The sequence below is a fragment of the Chiloscyllium plagiosum genome, chromosome 34, assembly GCF_004010195.1.
Source record: "Chiloscyllium plagiosum isolate BGI_BamShark_2017 chromosome 34, ASM401019v2, whole genome shotgun sequence".
Lineage (NCBI taxonomy): Eukaryota > Metazoa > Chordata > Chondrichthyes > Orectolobiformes > Hemiscylliidae > Chiloscyllium > Chiloscyllium plagiosum.
In genome coordinates this window covers 27515941-27535981 of record NC_057743.1, presented here as the reverse complement: position 1 = coordinate 27535981, position 20041 = coordinate 27515941, and the positions used below count along the sequence as shown (strand labels likewise).

General features: G+C 41.4%; 1 protein-coding gene across 7 annotated transcripts in view; it reads right to left on the bottom strand.

Moving 5' to 3' along the window:
- Positions 1-20041, bottom strand: part of camta1a (calmodulin binding transcription activator 1a) — a 1208107-nt gene that overhangs the window by 27385 nt on the left and 1160681 nt on the right. For all 7 annotated transcript variants that reach the window (XM_043675998.1, XM_043675994.1, XM_043675992.1 and 4 more), the window contains 9 exons: positions 19588-19666; positions 17974-18292; positions 15471-16009; positions 14524-14711; positions 13771-14017; positions 12636-12707; positions 9820-9840; positions 8368-8561; positions 7777-7851 (listed from right to left, as the gene is read on the bottom strand). In XM_043675998.1, coding sequence (XP_043531933.1) covers positions 7777-7851; positions 8368-8561; positions 9820-9840; positions 12636-12707; positions 13771-14017; positions 14524-14711; positions 15471-16009; positions 17974-18292; positions 19588-19666 — 1734 coding nt within the window. The remainder of the gene's footprint in view (positions 1-7776; positions 7852-8367; positions 8562-9819; positions 9841-12635; positions 12708-13770; positions 14018-14523; positions 14712-15470; positions 16010-17973; positions 18293-19587; positions 19667-20041) is intronic.

Genomic DNA, 20041 nt, shown 5'->3' with positions numbered 1-20041 from the left:
TTTTTTATATCTTGACCATTTATGTTTTCTCTTCTTTTAACAAAAGAAAACTTTTTTGCTCAACAATTCTATTCAATGGAAGATTCAAAGTAAACAATGAGGTTCTCCCTGAGACCAATTTCTATCCCATGGAGTATATCCCCCTAATATTGCTCAGCAATCATTCTCTGCCCCTATAAGAATCAAATAGCATAGCTATTTGACCCATTGTCCTGCTCTTCCCCATAGCCCGACAATTTTTTGTTTTTTCAATTCCCTCTGGAAGTTATTATTGAATCTGCTTCCACTACCCCCTAATCCTGTGCATTCTAGATTATGACAACTCAGTACATTTAAAAAAAAATCCCTGGCATTTTGTTTGCCTATTATCTTAAATCTATTCTTATCCTAATTGTTATTTTGTTGTTTCAGTCTTTCTCGTTTCTCTTTGTTCTATGGGACTTTTATTTCCTGATTAACTCACGTTACCTTTTATTGGGTTTAAACTAAACCCTTCTTACAGATCCTGATGCCGTGATATATGAATGGGGCACAACGTTGTGCTGAGAAACAGCACTAAACAAATTGGTATTCAGTTGTTTTGAAGGTCCTGGGCTCTTGAGAACAATCCAAATAGGCTCACAAAGGAAAACTAACACTATTAGCCTAGTTGATCAGGCACTATGAGGTTGTCCCCATGCTAGGATTGTTCTGGTGACTCCAGAAATCGAAGACAGTTCTCAAGGAAACTACTGCGAGCAAATCTGGTGAGAAATTGGCGTGGGTATTAAAACAATGAGTGTTTTTCTTTTAAACACTGAAGACTTTTATTAGTTGAACAGGAGTTGGGGAAGAAAAGGCTCTTTGACATTCATCCACTTGAGTCATGGACAGTCTGTTTGCTTTTGATTGACCATAAAGGATACATTTGGTGACCAATGGCTAGAGCATTGTGCGGGCAGGGGACGGAGAGGTGGAGCAGTATGATGGAGGAGATCATGTAATTCAATCTCTAGGAATACACTGAACCAGAATCGGAAATCCTAATGGGAAAGGAAGAGCTTGAGAAGGCAATGCAGCATTAGTGAGGTCTTGGGAAACATATACTAGTTACAGGCCCCAAAAATTCTTTCAGCCCGAGACCAAACAAGCATTACCTCAAACTAAATCAGAGTCTGCCATTTGTCAGCTGTTAGTTACCTAGTGTTGTCAAAATTCATAGCACCTGGAGTGGGATCTTCATTTTTAGGCAGAGCAGTTGCTATAATTCCAAAACCCACAAATAAATTAAGATTACAATGAAAGAATTTTACACTAATGTGATCAAATTCAACACAACACAAAACAAAACTCTTGTAAAATGAATACGGAAACACTTCTTGGCAGAGGAATTGCATTCTATGTTGAAATGTTGTTTACCATCTTGAATTCTCCAAGTTAAGTAATCTTAACGTCTGCCAATTACTGGTGTTATTTGTTACTTGTTTAAGAAAAAAGGTTGAAAAGAAAATTACCACCTGAGAATCCCAGTGCCCACACCTTACTAAAACATTTGAGGGGCTTTTATTGGTGAGCAAGGTGCAAAATTGTTTAAATTGCATGTTTATCAGCACAACATCTTCCTTCATATTCGGTGTTCAGAATTCAGAAGATTACGCTTACGGGGTTTGTTGATTCTTCTGAGTGGTGAAGGCTTTCCTACTATCTGGGAATCCCATTGATTCCACTAACTCTTATTGCTTTCTTCCAATCCACAGAATTCCCCAATATTCTTCATTGCTCAAATGTAAAGATCAGTGGGACATGGTTGTGGAAAAATAAATGGAGATATGGAATTAAGCTGTGCTGTATATGCAACTCATTGATGTCTCACTGTAAATTCCTGTGTCAGGTTTCTACACTTCAAATGTGAAGAGAAAGGAACATTGATACAGGGCTTTCACAAACACAGGATGTCCCAAAATACTTTTCAGTCAATTAAATGCGTGGCTGAGGAGCTGGTGCAGGGGAACAGGATTCAGATTTCTGGATTATTTGAATGTCTTGTGGGGTAGACGTAACCTGTATAAGAAGGACGGATTGCACTTGAATTGGAAGGGGACTAATATACTGGTGGGGAGATTTGCTAGTGCTGCTCGGGAGCATTTAAACTAGAAGGGGATCCAGGGAGATAGTGAGGAAAGTGATCAGAAAGATACTAGTATAGATGGGAAAAAGAGTAAGTCAAATAGACATGGCAGGTCGGAACAAAGCAGAGAACAAAGTAGAACGGATAACTTAAACTGCATTTATTTCAATGCAAGAGGCCAAACAGGTAAGGCAGATGAACTCAGGGCATGGTTAGGAACATGGGACTGGGATATCATAGTAATTACAGAGATGTGGCTCAGGGATGGATAGGACTGGCAGCTTAATGTTCCAAGGTACAAAAGCTATCAAAGAGGGGCAAGAGAGGACAGGGAGTGGCACTTGTGATCAGGGATAACATTACAGCTGTATTTAAGATTAGATTAGATTCCCTACAGTATGGAAACAGCCCTTTGGCCCAACAAGTCCACACCAACCCTCCGAAGAGTAAACCACCCAGACCCATTCCCCTACCCTATATTTACCCCTGACTAATGCACCTAACACATGGGCAATTTAGCATGGCCAATTCACCTGACCAGCACATCTTTGGATTGTGGGAGAAAGCCGGAACATCTGGAGGAAACCCACGCAGACATGGGGAGAATGTGCAAACTCAACACAGTCAGTCGCCCGAGGTGGGAATCGAACCCAGGTCCCTGGCGCTGTGAGGCAGCAGTACTAACCACTGAGCCACCGTTCCACCCCAAGGAGGGTATTTCTGGGAATATGTCTAGGGAAGTTAATTGGGTGGAACTGAGAAATAAGAAAGGGACAATCACCTTACTGGGGTTGTATTATAGATATCCCAATAGCAGGAAATTGAGAAACAAATTTGTAAGGAGATCTCAGTTATCTGTAAGAAAAGTAGTGGTTATGATAGAGGATTTTAATTTTCCAAACATAGACTGGGATTACTATTATTTTAAGCCCTTGAATAGACAGGAATTTAAGTGTGTACAAGGAAAGTTTTCTGATTCAGTATGTGGATGTACCTACTAGAGAAGGTGCAAAACTTGACCTACTCTTGGGAAATAAGGTAGGGCAGGTGACTGAGGTGTCAGTGGGGGAACACTTTGAGACCAGTTACCATAATTCTGTTAGTTTTAAAATTGTGATGGAAAAGCATAGTCTGGATCTAAAAGTTAAAGTTCTAAATTGGAGGAAGGCCAATTGACAGTATTAGAGAAAGAACTTTCAAAAGTTGATGTTCATGGGTAAAGAGATGGCTGGAAAAAGGAAGCCTTCAAAAAAATGAGATAATAGAATTCCAGAGACAGTATGTTCCTGTTAGGGTGAAGGGCAAGGCTGGTAGGTGTAGGGATGGCTGGATGACGAGAGAAAGTGAGGATTTGCAAAAAGGGGACATGATATAGCTTTGGCAAGTAGGGTTAAGGAGAATCCAAATGGATTCTATAAATTCATTATGAACAAACGGGTGATGAGGGAGAGAATAGGGCCCCTTAAAGATCAGCAAGGCCACCTATGTGTGGAACCACAAGAGATGGGTGAGATACTAAACGAGTATTTTGCATCAGTTTACTCTGGAGGAGGATATGGAAGATGGAGCACATGTGGAAAATAAATAGCTACATCTTGAAACATATCCATATTACAGAGGTGTTGCTGGATGTCTTAAAATGCATAAAGATGGATAAATCCCCAGGACCTAGAACACTGTGAAGCTAGGTAAGAGATTGCTGGGCTCCTTGCTGAGATACTTGGATTCAATAGCCACAGGTGAGGTGCTGGAACACTGGAGGTTGGCTAACGTGGCGCCACTACTTAGGAAAGGTGGTCAGGAAAAGCCACAGAACTATAGACCGCTAAGCCTAAGTTTGATAGTGGGCAAGTTGTTGCAGGGAATCCTGAGGGATAGGATTTACATGTATATGGAAAGGTAAGGACTGATTAGAAATAGTCAACATGGCTTTGTGTGTGGGAAATCGTGTCTCATGATCTTTGTTGAGTTTTTGAAGAACTAATGAAGAGGACTAAGAGGTACAGTTAGTAAGTTTGCAGATGACACCAAAATTGGAGGTGTAGTAGACGGCGAAGAAGGTTACCTCAGATTACAACAGGATCTTGACCAGATGGACCAATGGGCTGAGATGGAGTTTAATTCAGATAAATGTGAGGTGCTGCATTTTGGGAAAGTAAATTTTAGCAGGACTTATACACTTAATGGTAAGGCCCTAGGGATTGTTGCTGAACAAAGAGACCTTGGAATGGAGGTTCATAACTCTTTGAAAGTGGAGTCGCAGGTAGATAGGATAGTGAAGGAGGCATTTGGTATGCTTTCTTTTATTGGTCAGAGCATTGAGTAAGGGAGTTGGGAGGTCATGTTGCAGCTCTACAGGACATTGGTTAGGCCATTGTTGGAATATTGCGTGCAATTCTGGTCTCTTTCCTATCGGAAAGTGTTCAGGAAAGATTTACAAGGATGTTGCCAGGGTTTGAGGATTTGAGCTATAGGGAGAGGCTGAACAGACTGGGGCTGTTTTCCCTGGAGGGTCGGTGGTTGAGGGGTGACCTTAGAGGTTTACAAAATCATGAGGGGCATGGATACGATAAATAGGCAAAGTCTTTTCCCTGGAGCTATAGGGAGAGGCTGAACAGACTGGGGCTGTTTTCCCTGGAGGGTCGGTGGTTGAGGGGTGACCTTACAGAGGTTTACAAAATCATGAGGGGCATGGATACGATAAATAGGCAAAGTCTTTTCCCTGGGGTCGGTGGAATCCATAACTAGAGGGCATAGGTTTAGGGTGAGAGGGGAAAGATATAAAAAGAGACCTAAGGGGCAACTTTTTCACACAGAGGGTGGTACGTGTATGGAATGAGCTGCCAGAGGAAGTGGTGGAGGCTGATACAAATGCAACATTTAAAAGGCATTTGGATGGGTATATGAATAGGAAGGGTTTGGAGGGGTGCTGGCAGGTGGGACTAGATTGGGTTGGGATATCTGCTCAGCACGGACGGGTTGGACCGAAGGGCCTGTTTCCATGCTGTACATCTCTATGACTCTATGACTGTTGAGGACAGAGGTGGATGTGATCTATATGTATTTCAGTAAGGTGTTCAACAAGGTTCCTCATGGTAGCCTGGTTAGCAAGGTTAGATCACATGGAATAGAGGGAGAACTAGCCATGGTGAGAAGGTAGAAGACAGTGGGTGGTGGTGGAGAGTTGTTTTTCAGACTGGAGGCCTGTGACCAGTGGAGTGCCACAAGGATCGGTGCTGGGGGTCCACTGCTTTTCATATTTATATAAACAATTTGGATGTGACCACAGGTGCTATGGTTAGTAAGTTTGCAGATGACACCAAAATTGGAAGTGTGGTAGACAGCGAAGAAGGTTACTTCAGAGTACAACGGGATCTTGATTAGATGGGCCAATGGGCCAAGGAGTGGCAAATGGAGTTTAATTCAGAGAAATGTGAGGTGTTGCATTTGGAAAGGCATATCAGGGCAGGACTCATACACTTAATGGTAAGGTCCTGGGGAGTGTTGTTGAATAAAGAGACTTTGGAGTCCAGGTTCATAGTTCCTTGAAAGTGGAGTTACACGTAGATAAGATAGTGAAGGCAGCATTTGGTATGCTTACCTTTAGTGATCAGTGTATTGAGTATAGGAGTTGGGAGGTCATGTTGCACTGCATAGGACATTGGTTAAGCCACTGTTGGAATGTTGTGTGTAATTCTGGTCTCCTGTTATAGGAAGGATGCTGTGAAACTTGAAAGGGTTCACAAAAGATTTACAAGAATGTTGCCAGTGTTGAAGGGTTTGAGCTATAGGGAGATGTTAAAAAGACGGGGGCTACTTTCCCTGGAGCTTTGGAGGCTGAGGGGAGACCTTATAGAAGTTTATAAAATCATGAGGGGATGAATCAACAATGTCTTTTCCCTGGGTTGGGGGAGTCCAGAACTAGAGAGCATAGGTTTAAGGTGAGAGTGAAAGATTTAAGAGTGACCTAAGTGGTAACTTTTCCACACAGAGGGTGGTACGTGCATGGAATGAACTGCCAGAGGAAGTGGTGGAGGCTGGTACAATAACAACATTTAAAAGGCATCTGGTTGGGTATGAATAGGAATAGGTTTAGAGGGATATGGGCCAAATGGACTAGATTTATTTAGGATATTTGATTGGCATGGATGAGTTGGGCTGAAGGGTCTGTTTCCGTGCTCTTTATTTTTATGACTCTATGGGTGCATTAAAGGAAATATGGCAGTCAGCTCATGCACATCAATAATCGTACAAACAGCTATGAGCCATGACAACAGGGAGAATTCCTTGCTGTTCTTTAAAGAGTGGTTTGTGATATTTTACCTCACTAAGAAGGTATCAGCTTAACATTTTGTCTAAAAGGTGGCACCTACTGACAATGCTGCACCTCCTGAACACTGCAGTGTATTTTGTGCTCAAGACTCTGGCGTGAGGCTATAATCCACAATCTGCTGACTCTGAGATATGAGTTCTGAGATGCACTTCCCAACAACCTAAAGATAGCAATTTGTTCCTCATTAAGTCTTGCCCTGGAACTTACACATTCTAACTGATGGTACCTGGATGGGTTTAAAGTTTCCTTATCCAATGGGGAATGGCTTTGTTAAACTAAGAACTTAATCCAAATATACAGCTCAATTCCAGGGCTCGTATCTGAAGCCATTATGTATGGGAATGGCTCCACATCAAAAACATCCGAGTAGCCAATCTTTAAAGGTTTGCACATACCAATTGGTTATGGAAGAGCCTTGGTTTAGTCACAAAGTTTGAGCAGCATAAATGAAAAACTGTGGGAGTGTTTGGCCTGTACAAATTTGTGTACGTACGTCCAATCTGATAGTTTTATACTGTGTGCAATCTGGTGAGAATATTCTGTTTTGTGAAGGAAGAAATCCTCGGTATTTGTCTGCCTGATTTGGAGATGCCGGTGTTGGACTGGGGTGGGCAGCCTAATAATACTTGATGGATTTAACTCTCCTTCTGTAGTTAGTACACCAAACAGGGCACACTGAGATCAGGAACTCAATGAAATAAAAGCCATTTCACTACAAAGACCTGCAACTACGACAAAGAAAATCACATTTTCAAATGGATCTCTTTGCTCTAACCTGCCACCTAATGGCAATGATTCACATGATGTGTATTTTCACATAATACCTTCGCCAAACGGCCACTTTTTATATGGCAGCCGAGACAATAAATGTTCACAAAGCTTATTGACTGGGGTGAGCATCAAACCCTGGCCCAATCTTATTCTCATCTGGCCATCAAATGTATACACCTCCCTGCAGGGTCTCTAGATTATAATAACGAATAGGAACCCTAGCCAACTATTTCCTAACCAAGGCACACAAAGTCCAGTGTAATGAAATTTCTCTTACAACAAGACAATGAAGCTACTCTCTTAGGCGAAAAAAAGCTGGTGTGCTATGGCAAGCAATTTCATAGCAGAGACTTATTTGAGAGATTGAGGTGAGAGGTTTAGAAACTATCCTCACAATGAGTTTTTTTTTAATAAGGTTCCAGCTTTTCATTGTTTTATTCTCTAATGTCAATGGGTTGATCTTAAAATTATACTTACATTATTCTGGGTGGAGTAAAAAAAAGATGCAAAATAAATTGAACTGGAAAATATCTTTTCAGTAAATTGGCAAACTTTGACATCTCACCTGTGGCGACAACGGCGCAAAAATCTCATAATCTTCCGTGCCGCTTGATCCTGTTTCTTAGTCAGCAGACTGCTCCTGTAACAAACCAAAGGGGAAATCAGACAGGTTTCTTTAGTTCTGAAAGTGCAGCAGTTTTTCAGGCAATGAAGTATTTGGGTTTAGGTGATTTTACATTGAAGAGGAGCCAGTGACAGTTGTGGGTTCACCTGCTGACTAGTAAATATAATGCTGGCAAATATAGGGGTTCACCTGGCACCGACTGTACTAGGTAAAGTCTCTCAGCTCCCAGCAGCACTGAGATCAGAGTTTGCCCTATTCCAGGAGCTTGTTATCAGAGGACAATGCTTTTATCAATATTATTACCGAAACACAAACAATAGGCAATTTCATCTATCTTGCATTGCAGTAGCAAACACTGTCCAACTGAGATTTAACGCATCTTCATCTGGGAGGAATACATCCTATAACTGTGGTAAATTCTGGTGAGGAGTTATAAACCTTGCAAGCTGCAGCCTCATAACAGATCCTCGGTGAAAAGCTGAGGCTTAAGTGCCCCAGCCCAAAGAATTCTGTACACACACGACATCTCACCTAATTTTCTGTTGGACCATGGCAGTTGTCCTTCGCTTTTGCCTCATTTTTCCGTACTCCTTGTAGCTGCGATAATACTGCTGGATGAGGACAGCTGCCCGCCGACTCTGCTGAAACTTCTTCTGCTCATAATAACTGCGGAATTTGCTCTGAATCAGGATGGCGGCCAGCGTCATCTTTTTGTAAAGTGCATACTGGAAGAGGCACAGAAGAGACTGTGGTCAGAAACAGATGCAGAGGATGGAAGGGGGAAGGTCTGGACAGAAAGGTTAATAGGGTGTGGATGTGGTGAAACATTCCCCATTAAAATGGTCAATCTCATCTCAACCAAACCCCAGTTGCTGCAATCTCTATTTTCCAGGTCACTTACCTCAAATCAGGATCTGGCCACAACAAGGCCAGGCCAAGACAGTGACAACAAAAAAAAACATATAAGAAATAGGAGCAGGAGTCATACAGCACCCTCCACCTACTGAGCCCGACCTGCCAGTCAGCAAGATCATGTCTGATCTTTTACCACAACTTCACTTTCCCAGCCTATCCTCATATTCCTCAAATCCCTGGGTCATCTATAAAAATAATGAAGGAGAAAACAAAGACAAAGTCAAAGACAATTTAGTGACAAATTAAACAGGGTCTAACTTTGAACCAGCAGTCATTGACAATCTTCTATAATACCCCATTTATCATTTTTTTGTGTCTATTATTCTATCCAATACATGTAGACTAAACCTTTCTCCCACAACAACCCACCACAAAACACAAATATGTGAAAATTCCAACTCAAACTGCAGTCTATATTAGGGTCACCAGCTGTGTTTGGGAATTTCATCAGGTGACATCTCATCTCAAACCGTCCCACCCAGGCAAACAGTCCTGTTATCTCCACTATGTTTGTAAGTATTACACTCGTTGTGTGAAATGAAATAGGCTGGGAGAAAGTCCCATTGGAGCATCAACATCAGCATGAACTAATTGTTTCTGTCCTGTTAATTCTCTGTAATTCTATGAATGTAATTTCGTAATTTTAAATGCTTTCTTTAAATCTCGAATAAACAGGACAAATTCATCTTCTGCAGTTGTCTGAATTGAAGTTCAACATTTCCAATTACCTTTTAACCAATCTCTCCGTATTACCAAAAAGAAAAGCAGAAGGGGCTTACAAAAAAAATCGCTTAATTTGATTTTAATTATAACTGAAACTGAACACTTTGATTTAATTGGAAAGATTCTGCCTGGCATATGGAGTCAGCACGTAGCAACCCAAACTCCATGGCCTTCAGCAATCTCAATACAGTGCTCATCACGCAAAAGCTTAATTAAAAAATAGCGACATAAACTTGTGCCCAAAAACCATTTTACAATGCTTGGTCGCTTTGTGATCCACAAACTAATAACGGAATATCTTGGCAGTGAATGAATTCAAAATTCCATCTACATTGATTGCATTACCTTCAAGGCTATCCATGTAAGCTTGCAAAAGTAATATAATAGAGCATTAGTACCAGAAAAAAGATCTTCAAACAAAGAGGGGAACTTGATACATTCAGTGCTGGGACACAACAACTACAAATTCCATCAATACAACATCTTTACCAAAGAGAAAACATTTGCAAGGTAATTTCCAGAGGCATCATCAGATAACACAATTGACCTCCAGTAACCTGAAGCCACTTCCCAATCTATCGTTCCTTTGTCATATTCTGATTAGAACACGAGAAGGCCTTTCAGGCCCTTAGACTTGTCCTGTCATTCAGTTAGATCATGGTTGGTTCATCTTTGTTCCATGATCTTTAATTTCCCTTGACTGTCAAGGTGAATAGAGTGCATTGAGTGGATAGCTGCCTGATTTTCCTCTCTTTGATGTCAATATTGGGTGGGGTGTAAGACCAGTGTTTCACTCCATCCTGTGAAATTCCTGCCCAAATACAGCCAAATGGGATACAGCCAAATACTTTCAATTCAAGTGAACAGTCACCAGAAGTCAAATTGTAATATTTTATTATGAAATCTGACTAAATGTCCAAGGCCATGTTCAGTAGGTCATAAAGAGCTGAATGAAAACAGGAGAGAATACAAAAATATCAGGAAACAGGATGAGATGGCAACAAGATTGAGGGCTTTGAAGGTTTAGAGCCGGTAGGAAGATGAAATGGCCAAGGGTGCTGGAATTACACTCCTGAGGAGCCGGGAAATACCTTCTGGACAAGAAGGCAGTGCAGTGTGTCTTGAATTTAACAGTAGGATGCAGAGAGGTATGGGTTGTAAAATGGTGCATGGAAGAAGTTTGAAGGCATTAACCAACGTAGCCTTAATCAGACAGTGAGAGATAGGGAGGTTTGTGACAGAAAGAAGGTGGATGGAGACCAGAATTAAGAGCAGGATTTGGACACTTACCGGAGAATTAATGATCTATGAAAACTGATAGCCTTCAGACGGGATACTGATGAACATCAGGAGATGCCAGTACCTGTCGTTAGGAGCTAATCTAGATTAGTTTCCAATTGTGCTCTTCTTGTGGTTCTTTTGCCATATGCTTATATCATTTGTTTAACTGGTTTCATGCTCTTTTGTTTTTAGAAGTTTTTGTGAAATCTGTTCTCAAATTAAATAATTGGTGTTGGTATTTAAGAATGCAACACTACCAACATCCTGCATCTAAGATATGGATGTTTAGATGTAGAGAGAAGTTGCCTCTTTATGACCCCATTAATGAGCACATCAATAATTAGTTGCAAACACTGACAGTTGCCTAAGGCTGGAATTGAACCCAGGTCCCTAGTCTCTGAGGCAGCAGCGCTAACCACTGAGCCTCTGTGCTGCCTACTGTGTGGATCAAGTAAATGCTGAAAATTCACAGCTTATTTGAGAGGATCATCTGTGTTCATTATAAAAGGTCAGTGAGCTGAATTTTTTACTCTGCCTCTTTCTCCACTGATGTTGGCGCATCTGACTGTTTGAGGAATTTTCTACATTTTTATAAAATATCAGGATTATCGGTAACCATTATTTAGGTGATGAAAGGACTTCTCTAATAACCTCCCTGATGGAATTCGGACAGCAGTCTGTTCCTGGTGGACTGGTGTGGTGCAGATCCTGTCACTTGTGTGCCTGCCTGACAGTTTCCAACTGCTCTGGGGATAAGAAGAAATGCTTGCTCTCAGTGTAGAATTGGTACTCGCTTGGAGCTGGGTTTAATCACAGACTCATCGGTACAGTGTTGGTGAACTCTCAGATATCCAAACAGATGATATGTGATGTGTTCAGTGAAGTGTGACAGTAAACCCCTGTCGTGGTGCAAGTAATTACTGAGGGCCAGATGGGTTAGCAAGTTGGGACCTGATTTTTGTGATGTAGAAATTTGTATGAATATTGAACATCCTTGACATACCTTTTATTCCCCCATGAAGAAAGATTAAGAACGCTTCAAGCCACCCATCTTTGTGTGTTGAAAACGTTCTTATTTTCTGTTCTACCAATCCCAAAACAGCGCACACACTGTCCCACACACGCTACTATCTCCCTATATCTTCATTATAATAAAATTGAGACATGTTGCCCTGTCTGCTGCACTAACTCCTCCTTTCCAAGCACCTGCTACCTGTAGAACTCTTCTTTCCTCCCTCTCTCACTCACACTCTATTGGCTCTGTAGTCCCAAACCTGATATCAGCCAGGACTGTTAGTTGCCTTCTTTCAGGGATGGCTATTACCATTTCATAAACGTCTTCTCAATCTTAAAAAAAGTACTGCAAATTGAAGTCCAACCAATTTTCCTATACTAGCTTAACTCTAAACAAAGGATTAATGTGCATCACCTGAGTGACAGTACAGAACCAGACACTGTGGAAACTCACGACTCAACACTTCTCGCATGGCAACCTTATTTCTTTTGGCAAATTTCTCACCTCCCTCCAAACCCCTACAAAGTGTCTCCTCATTATACCCATATTCCTGAGAGTGTTACGTCTGTGCTACACAGAGACCAACAATGACGCACCATCAATTCCACCTGAGTGACTGTGTGCTGAGGCTAGACAATTATTGTTGATGAGGAGCATGAGGAGCAGTATGGCTATGTTTGATCCTGCACTCAGGAAGATCGTGAGGGGGAACTTTTCTAATACTTCCTCTTCCATTTACTCAGTGGCATTAAGTGCCAGTGCAGCAGCCTGAGATCAGCTAGCTGAGATCAGATGGGTGGGCTAATCATGCTGCTCTGTGGGTGCCCCCAACCACAGGATGTGAAGTGTAACATGTAATTTTTACCTGTTTATATTTTCTGTAGCAGCGCTGAATGACAGCAGCAGCCATTTCTTGTTGTTCCCTGAAAGGACGTCCCTAAAAAATGGAAAACATGACACTTACGACTGGGACTTTGCATAAATTGTTTTTAAGAGTCATAGATTGATACAGAATAGGAGACCTTTCAGCCCATCTGTGCTTATTGGTAGCACTGTTCAATTAGATTCACTCCCCTGCTCTTTCCCCATAGCCCTGTAATGTTTTTCTTTTCAATTATTTATCTAATTGAAGGTTATTATTGAATCTGCTTCCAGTTCTCTTTCAGGCAATGTGCTCCAGATTATAAAAATTTTGCTTTTTGTCAATCACTGTAAATCTGGTTACCAACCCTTGTGCCATTTATTTATTTATCAGCACCTGTTATTATATTTTTAACAATCTTTCCCTTCTTTTTCCTGAAATGGGTTCCACAGACACCCTTCAGCATATCTGCCCTGCCTCCATTCTTCATGTTTCCGCTGTAATTTAAGCGTGGAGGGTACCACAAACTAGGCAACTTCAGTACCTCTGTCAGTGTCAATGCACATATATTTATCAGTGCAGGTCACTAGGCAGTGAGGATAAACAGCTCACATGGCTGATATTGTACATCTCAGACACAGAGGTGGTAATGTTGCAGTAATGTTGCCGTTGAGCTCTTGAAATCCAGAAATTATTGTGACAATATAAGAAATTCAGCAGCCAACTTGTGTACATCAATGTCCCACAAATTAGCGCATGATAACACCTAGATAATCAATTCTAGTTGAGGGATAAATATTGGCTCAAAACACCAGGGAAACTACCTTGTTCTTCTTAAAAATAGCACCAAAGGATCTAATTATGTCCATCAAGGAAAACAAACAGGGTCTTGGTTTAACATATCATGTGAAAGACAGTGCCTCCAACAGTACAGCACCCCCTCAATACTGGCACCCGACATGTTGGGTGGACTTGGTGCTCAAGTGCCTGCAATGGCACTTGAACCTGTGACCCACTGACTCAGAGGCAAGGACGCTACCTACTGAGCCACAGCTGACACAAGTGGACACACGAACACATGACAAGGTTGTACGCTGCAACTCACATGCTGATCCTATGTGAGGACAGCGCCTCTAACCTTGTATTTCCGGAAGGCGGTTTGCACCAACTTGGCAGCCTCGTACAGCTCTCTCTGTTCATGGTCTGACAAGGTCAGCTGGGCAAATTCGTTCTCCATTTTTTTACTGGTCGACGCACTCAGGAACTCCGACCAATCGGCTGCTGAAGGGAGTGTGGGTTTCTCAAAATTAACCTCGCTGTTTGGTGACGAGGCCGGGCTTTGGCTTGCGTTAGAGGGAGGAGTCAGGGGCTCGCTGTACAAAGACCTGGAAAATCAAAGGGGAGGTAAAGATAATGAGCAACACAGTGAGTGAACAATGAATCCATCTCATATTGACTGGTTTTCAGATCAACTGAAAGCATGGCTTCAGAAAGAAGTCGATTTATAAACTTGCACTTATGTGGCTCACAATAGCATAATCACACAGTCAGATAGCCTCCAAATTGCTTTAAAAAATCTTTCAGTCCCTGGGTTTTCAAAATTAAACTCAATCCTTGATTATTCTGAACTGAAAACAAGCTAGTGGCCTTCCATGTTTACTCTACTTGTCATAAACCACACATTCTTCATTAAAACTCCAGGAGTTTGCAGTCATCTGCCCTCTGATACATTCTAGATTAGGTCACTGATCTGGAAATATTAATCTTAGTTTTAAGAAAAAAACTTCAGAAAAATGACTTGCACCCATATGCCACCATTTTAAAATCAAACTCCACAAGGTGACATTAACGTATATAAATTATACACTTTTCATAACACCGTGCTACTGACCGAAGCTGAGATAAGCTGGGTAAATGGTCCACATCTGCCAGGTAACTGGCCAACCAGCTCAAGGTGGTGTTTACACTGGGCATGTCCCCTTGCTCCGACAATGGAAATTCCATAGGGATGAAATTCTCCCGTTTAATCCTGTCTGGTGTAGCTTCAATGATCTGTTCGGCCAAAGACATCATATTAGCCTGAGGAAGCAAAAGAATATTAATTATATTTTCCTTTGTTTTCTTAACACCATGATCTTAAAGTGCAAATTTAAGGCTTTAGAATTCAGATGAGGAAAGGACCTTTGCATTAACAACTCAGTTGTTGAAAAATCTTTGAGAACATTCTTCCAAAAAATGTAGCCAACAAAAATTAATGATCAATGCTACATTTTGTGATATCCTGCATCTTGAGACCTAATGTAAACGGTATAAAAATCAGTCACAAACAAATCCTGTTATGTGTACACCACAGAACAACAGATTAACCCTTATCCTCCATTTTTTTCCTGCGTGTTCTGACTCACATGACTTTGCTTGTAACCTTCCATGGTTGAACAACCATTATTGAGGTATTGGCCAAGATAATAAGATTATCTACCATGACAAGTACCCCACTACATATTTGATCCTGTCGCCCATGCACATACACCTGTACATGGGTGAGGAACGGGAGTTGGCAGTCTGAATGATAATATTTCCCTCTAAGGCTTAGCCACTCAGGTCAGCATTAGCACTCCATCAGTAAGTGGGCCAGCCAAAATCAACTAACTCGACACAGACCAGCACATGAAACAGAAGCTACTCTGTTTTGACTCCAATTTGCTGAAGAATAGCTCTGATAGCAATCACAGTAAGAGTCAGCATTTGGGCTTGACACAGGCAAGAAAAATGAAGACGAAGTTAGCTAAATATTTCTTATCCATTACAATTGAAGGTTCCTTATACTGCGTTTCATACCTGCAAATCATCCATATGCTGGAAACATTCCTCATTCTCCTTGTATGATAGTAGCTCTGCATCCATCATCTCCCTTTCTGATAACATTAGAACACTGATGTCTTGCTTCTGTTGTATCCTATGAGCAATGGACCCAGCGTTGAGACCCGAGACCTTCCTTATCACTACAGGCTGGCCCGTTGTAGTCTGCGCTGCCACACTGACATAAATCTCCTTCTGGCTCCACTTTGGACTGGTCTGATTTCCAACATTCCTGCATCCAGTGGTAAGGAGCAAAGGGAATTCTGAGGTATGTTGAGAAGATTCCCTGGGACTATTCCTCTCTTTTTTGGAATCAATTGCATCAGGAGGTGTTTGCTTCGGGCTGGAGCTCAGTTTAGCTGTGATCTTTTGCTCCAGATTTAGTGGTGGAGGAGATGATTTGTCTTGCCTGGATTGGAAGTGTTCTGTATTTAGCTTGTGTTTCTTGGAAGCTGGGAGGTCCTTTTGGCTGTCATTACCATGGCAGTGCAAGGATTCCGATCTCGGTCGCCTGAGATCTGATACAAGAAAGAGTCTTGTATTTATTTACTTCCTAACATATCTTTTAGAGACTTACCTCAAACGTGTTTCACATTAAATTAAAAATGCATACAGCACAGATTAAGGCCATTCAGTTTAGCATGAAAGAGCTGTCTAATTAATGCTAGCTCCCTGATCTTTCCTCATATGCCATGAATCATTGAATCGTAGAATCCCTGCAGTGTGGAAACAGGCCCATCAAGTCCACATCAACCCTCTGACAAGAATCCCACCCAGGCCTATCCCCTTACCCTATCCCTGTCACCCTCATTTCCCTTAGCTAATCAACCGAGCCTGTATATCCCTGGACATTAAGGATAATTTAGCATCGCCAATCCACCTAACCCGCACATTTTTGAACTGTGGGAGAAAACCGGAGTACCCGCAGGAACCCTATACAGCCACACGGAGAATATAAACTTCACACAGGCAGTTGTCTGAGGGTGGAATCGAAACAGAGTCCCTGGCACTGTGAGGCAGCACTGCTAAATGAGCTATTTATCTTTTATGTATTTATCCAATTCCTTTTTGCAAGTTTTTATTGAAGCCGCTTCCAACATCCTTTCATCAAGTTTATCCCAGATAATTAGTTTAAGAGCAGTGACTGTTGGTATGGCAACATTCTTTACCCATTGGATATGAATCAAAAATTGAAAATTATGAACTGAAAGAAAAGCCATGCTATGATGTAAAAGGATATCAATTGGATCCATATTGAACACTTGGAATATGGGACTCAAATGAACATACTAACAGGAGCAGGCTATTGAGTTTCTCAAGTCCGCCTCATTATAGATGAGATTAAGGCTGATCGTAACCTAAAGTAGATTTGGTTTTCAAAAATGGTTGTCTCACAAATGCCTCTGATGGATGTATGATAACCTCGTGGTTTTGATGCAAGCCTGGCAACCCAGAGCCCAAATCCCACTATTTTACCAATTGCGCTATAAGATTGAGATGTGAATTGATTGCTAGGATATGGATCAAATGCTCTGATGCCTCCAATACTCACACAGGTGACCTTCAATCATGTATCTCATTCCCTACTATGCAACAGAATATTCACTGGGGCACGTCAATTGATGTTCACATGACTGCTCCCCTGAGTTAAGATTCAGCTAATGTACCACAGGACAGGGACTAATTGTGTATCTTTCTAGTCTGTGTGCTTTATGAGCTGATTGGCAGATTTGAGAATATTCCTAATCAATTATCTTAACTTCAGTTTTCTCAAAGTGAGCCACATGGAAATTTCTTACACTTCCAACGGGAACAGAAAAGGAGGAAACTCCTCAAGTCAAAAAGAAACAGCACAATATCGAGTCCACTACCTCAGTCACAGAAGAGTGGTAACGCATATACTGCAGGGAAAATATTCATAACCTCAAACTAGAGGTTTCAATCTAGCCCAGGCTGAGGTCATGGGCTGTGCTAGTTGTTTCTACATGATTCTACATGAAGTGAAATTGCAACTTGGTCCAGGCAAAAAAAAAAAATCAAAATTACTCAGAAATATTAAAGAATGACTAATGTTGGGAATAGAAAAATGTGACAGTGGCAGGTAAAGAATACCTTCAGAGACTGAGACACATCATTGAAGCAGAATTGAGGAATTATTTCTCTGTTACCAAACAGTACTGTGGGCGTTTGATGGGAGAGTGAAGAGGAAACTTATTCTGTGTCTAACATGTGCTGACCTTCCCCTGGACATGTTTCACGAGACATAATGGATACAGATGTGCTCTTTATCAGATTTTTACTGATAACACTTGGGAGTTTTGGTGCTGATGCTGGGTTCTTGAAATAGAATTGCTCCTTTCCCTGGCACTTTTGCTGTGACTTAAGCACATACAAAATTCACTAATGATAGGAAAAAAGACAGAGGACCACAGATACACAAATTGATGATTGCTAAATAAGTGTCGAAATGAATAAAATGCACCTGTGGTAGGAGATGTGCTGACATTCTTCGGGGATTCCTGGTTGCTGTTACTGCCATTGTTCCACTGTCCAATCCAGCCATCATTTCCTGCCTTTGCATTAGGAGAGCAAACCACTGCAGGTGTTTGGGGAAGACTGGGAAGCTGTGACTCATCCTCCCTCTGTAAACCTTCCAGATACTCTGCTAGTTTCACATGCCCTCGTGAGCGGGCGATTGTCAGGGGCAAACGACCCAATGAATCAGGGATGGAGAGAGCTCGGTGGTCCCACTTGTACAGAACAACAGCTGCTTCAGTATGCCCCAGTGCACAAGCCCACATCTGGTTAAAAATAAAAGACCAATTATTTCATCTGTTCACATCCTTCCTGGCAAAGCAATTAACTAACAGTAAAAATTAGAATTAGCTCTTACTTGCAGCAGCAATTATCTCCTGTGTTGACAAGCTGGTACTTTCCTTCTCAGAGGTCATGGAAACACTTGATATAAATGCAAGTTTTTCCTGTCTTTAATGAGCTCTAATGCAACACAATGTGGAGACATTAGCTGCTTTCACAGAGTATGTGAATTTTTCCCTGCTTCCATTTCCCTAGCACACAGTCAGCTATACATTTGCAGAAGTGATGACATAATGTTATTGTCACTGAACTACTCGAGGCCCAGACTAATAAACTACAGGCATGGGTTCAAATTCAACCACAACAGCTTATGGAATTTGAATTCAATTAACTAACAGAAAAATAATTAAATAAATTAATAAAGATTAATTAAAAAACCTGCAAGTCCAAGCTAGTCTCAGTTATACTGTCGATAAACTATCACTGGTTACCTTAAAAACCTTCAGATTCACTATCTGGTTCCTTTCGGAAGGAAATCTGTCAACCTTATGTGGTCTGGCCTACATGTGACTCCAGATTGTGGACTCTTACCCACCCTCTGAAATGGCCTTTGAGGGTAGTTAGGGCCAGTCAACGAATGCTGGCTTTGCCAGTGATAGCCACATCCCAGTAAATCTGGCAGGACTTGCTGATATCAGAAACTGCCATGTTTTATTTCTCGTGTTGCCTGACAATTTTACATGCAGCTCACAGACAGCAGCTACACAAATTCTGCATTTCCAGTATCAGTGCATTGGTGACAAGGGAACCAACAATACCTTGCATTTATATAGCACTTTTATTATAAAACATTTCATGGCATTTCACAGGAATGATATTGGATGAAATTTGACACTGAACCACATACGATATTAGGACAGGTGCTTGGTCAATGAGATAGGTTTTAAGGAGAGTTATAAAGGAGGAAAGAGAGGCAGAATTCAGAACCAAGATAAGTTAAGGGATGGTCATCAATGGTGAGGCTGAAGGAAATCGGGGTGAGCAAGAGACCAGGATTGGAGGAGTGCAGAGATCCAAAAGTGAAGGATGGTATTAAAACAGGGAAAGGAGATGGCATGGAAGAATTTGAACATAAGAATGAGAATTTTAAACTTGACAGTTCTTGGCTTGGGAGCTAATGTAGAGCAGCAACAGTGCAAATCCAACGGTATTATTTTCAAATACAAAGTCTATTAAGCATCTCCACATTCTTTCTAAGTAGAGGTGACATGTGACTTACCAGGGGTGTGCAGGAGAAATGATCAACATTTAATGGATCTACCTCCAGTTCCAGGTCAATACTATCTGCATGTTTTGCACTGTGAAAGGACAGACAGAGACTGTTAACAAAGGAGTTTCCCATTATGAGCCAGCTTATTGGCAAGTTATTAGTGAGGGTTTATGAAGTATTCCTTTCTAAAACATTCTTCCCAGATTTTTCAAATAAAGAAGGAGTGAAGATAAACCAATTGCCAGATGGGCGACTCCTCTCTCTTACCTCTGATCTCCCATCTCTCTGTCAACTGTCTATCTCTCTATTCAATGCAACAATGATCTTTGCTTTTCTGAGTTTTACGTCCCCACACACCCTTCACCCTCACTGTGGCTAAATAGGTCCCCAGCTTTCTTCCTTTTGGACTCAAAAAGATGGAATTTCTTCATGAGAAATGTTCCAAACATGCTTCAATCGACCC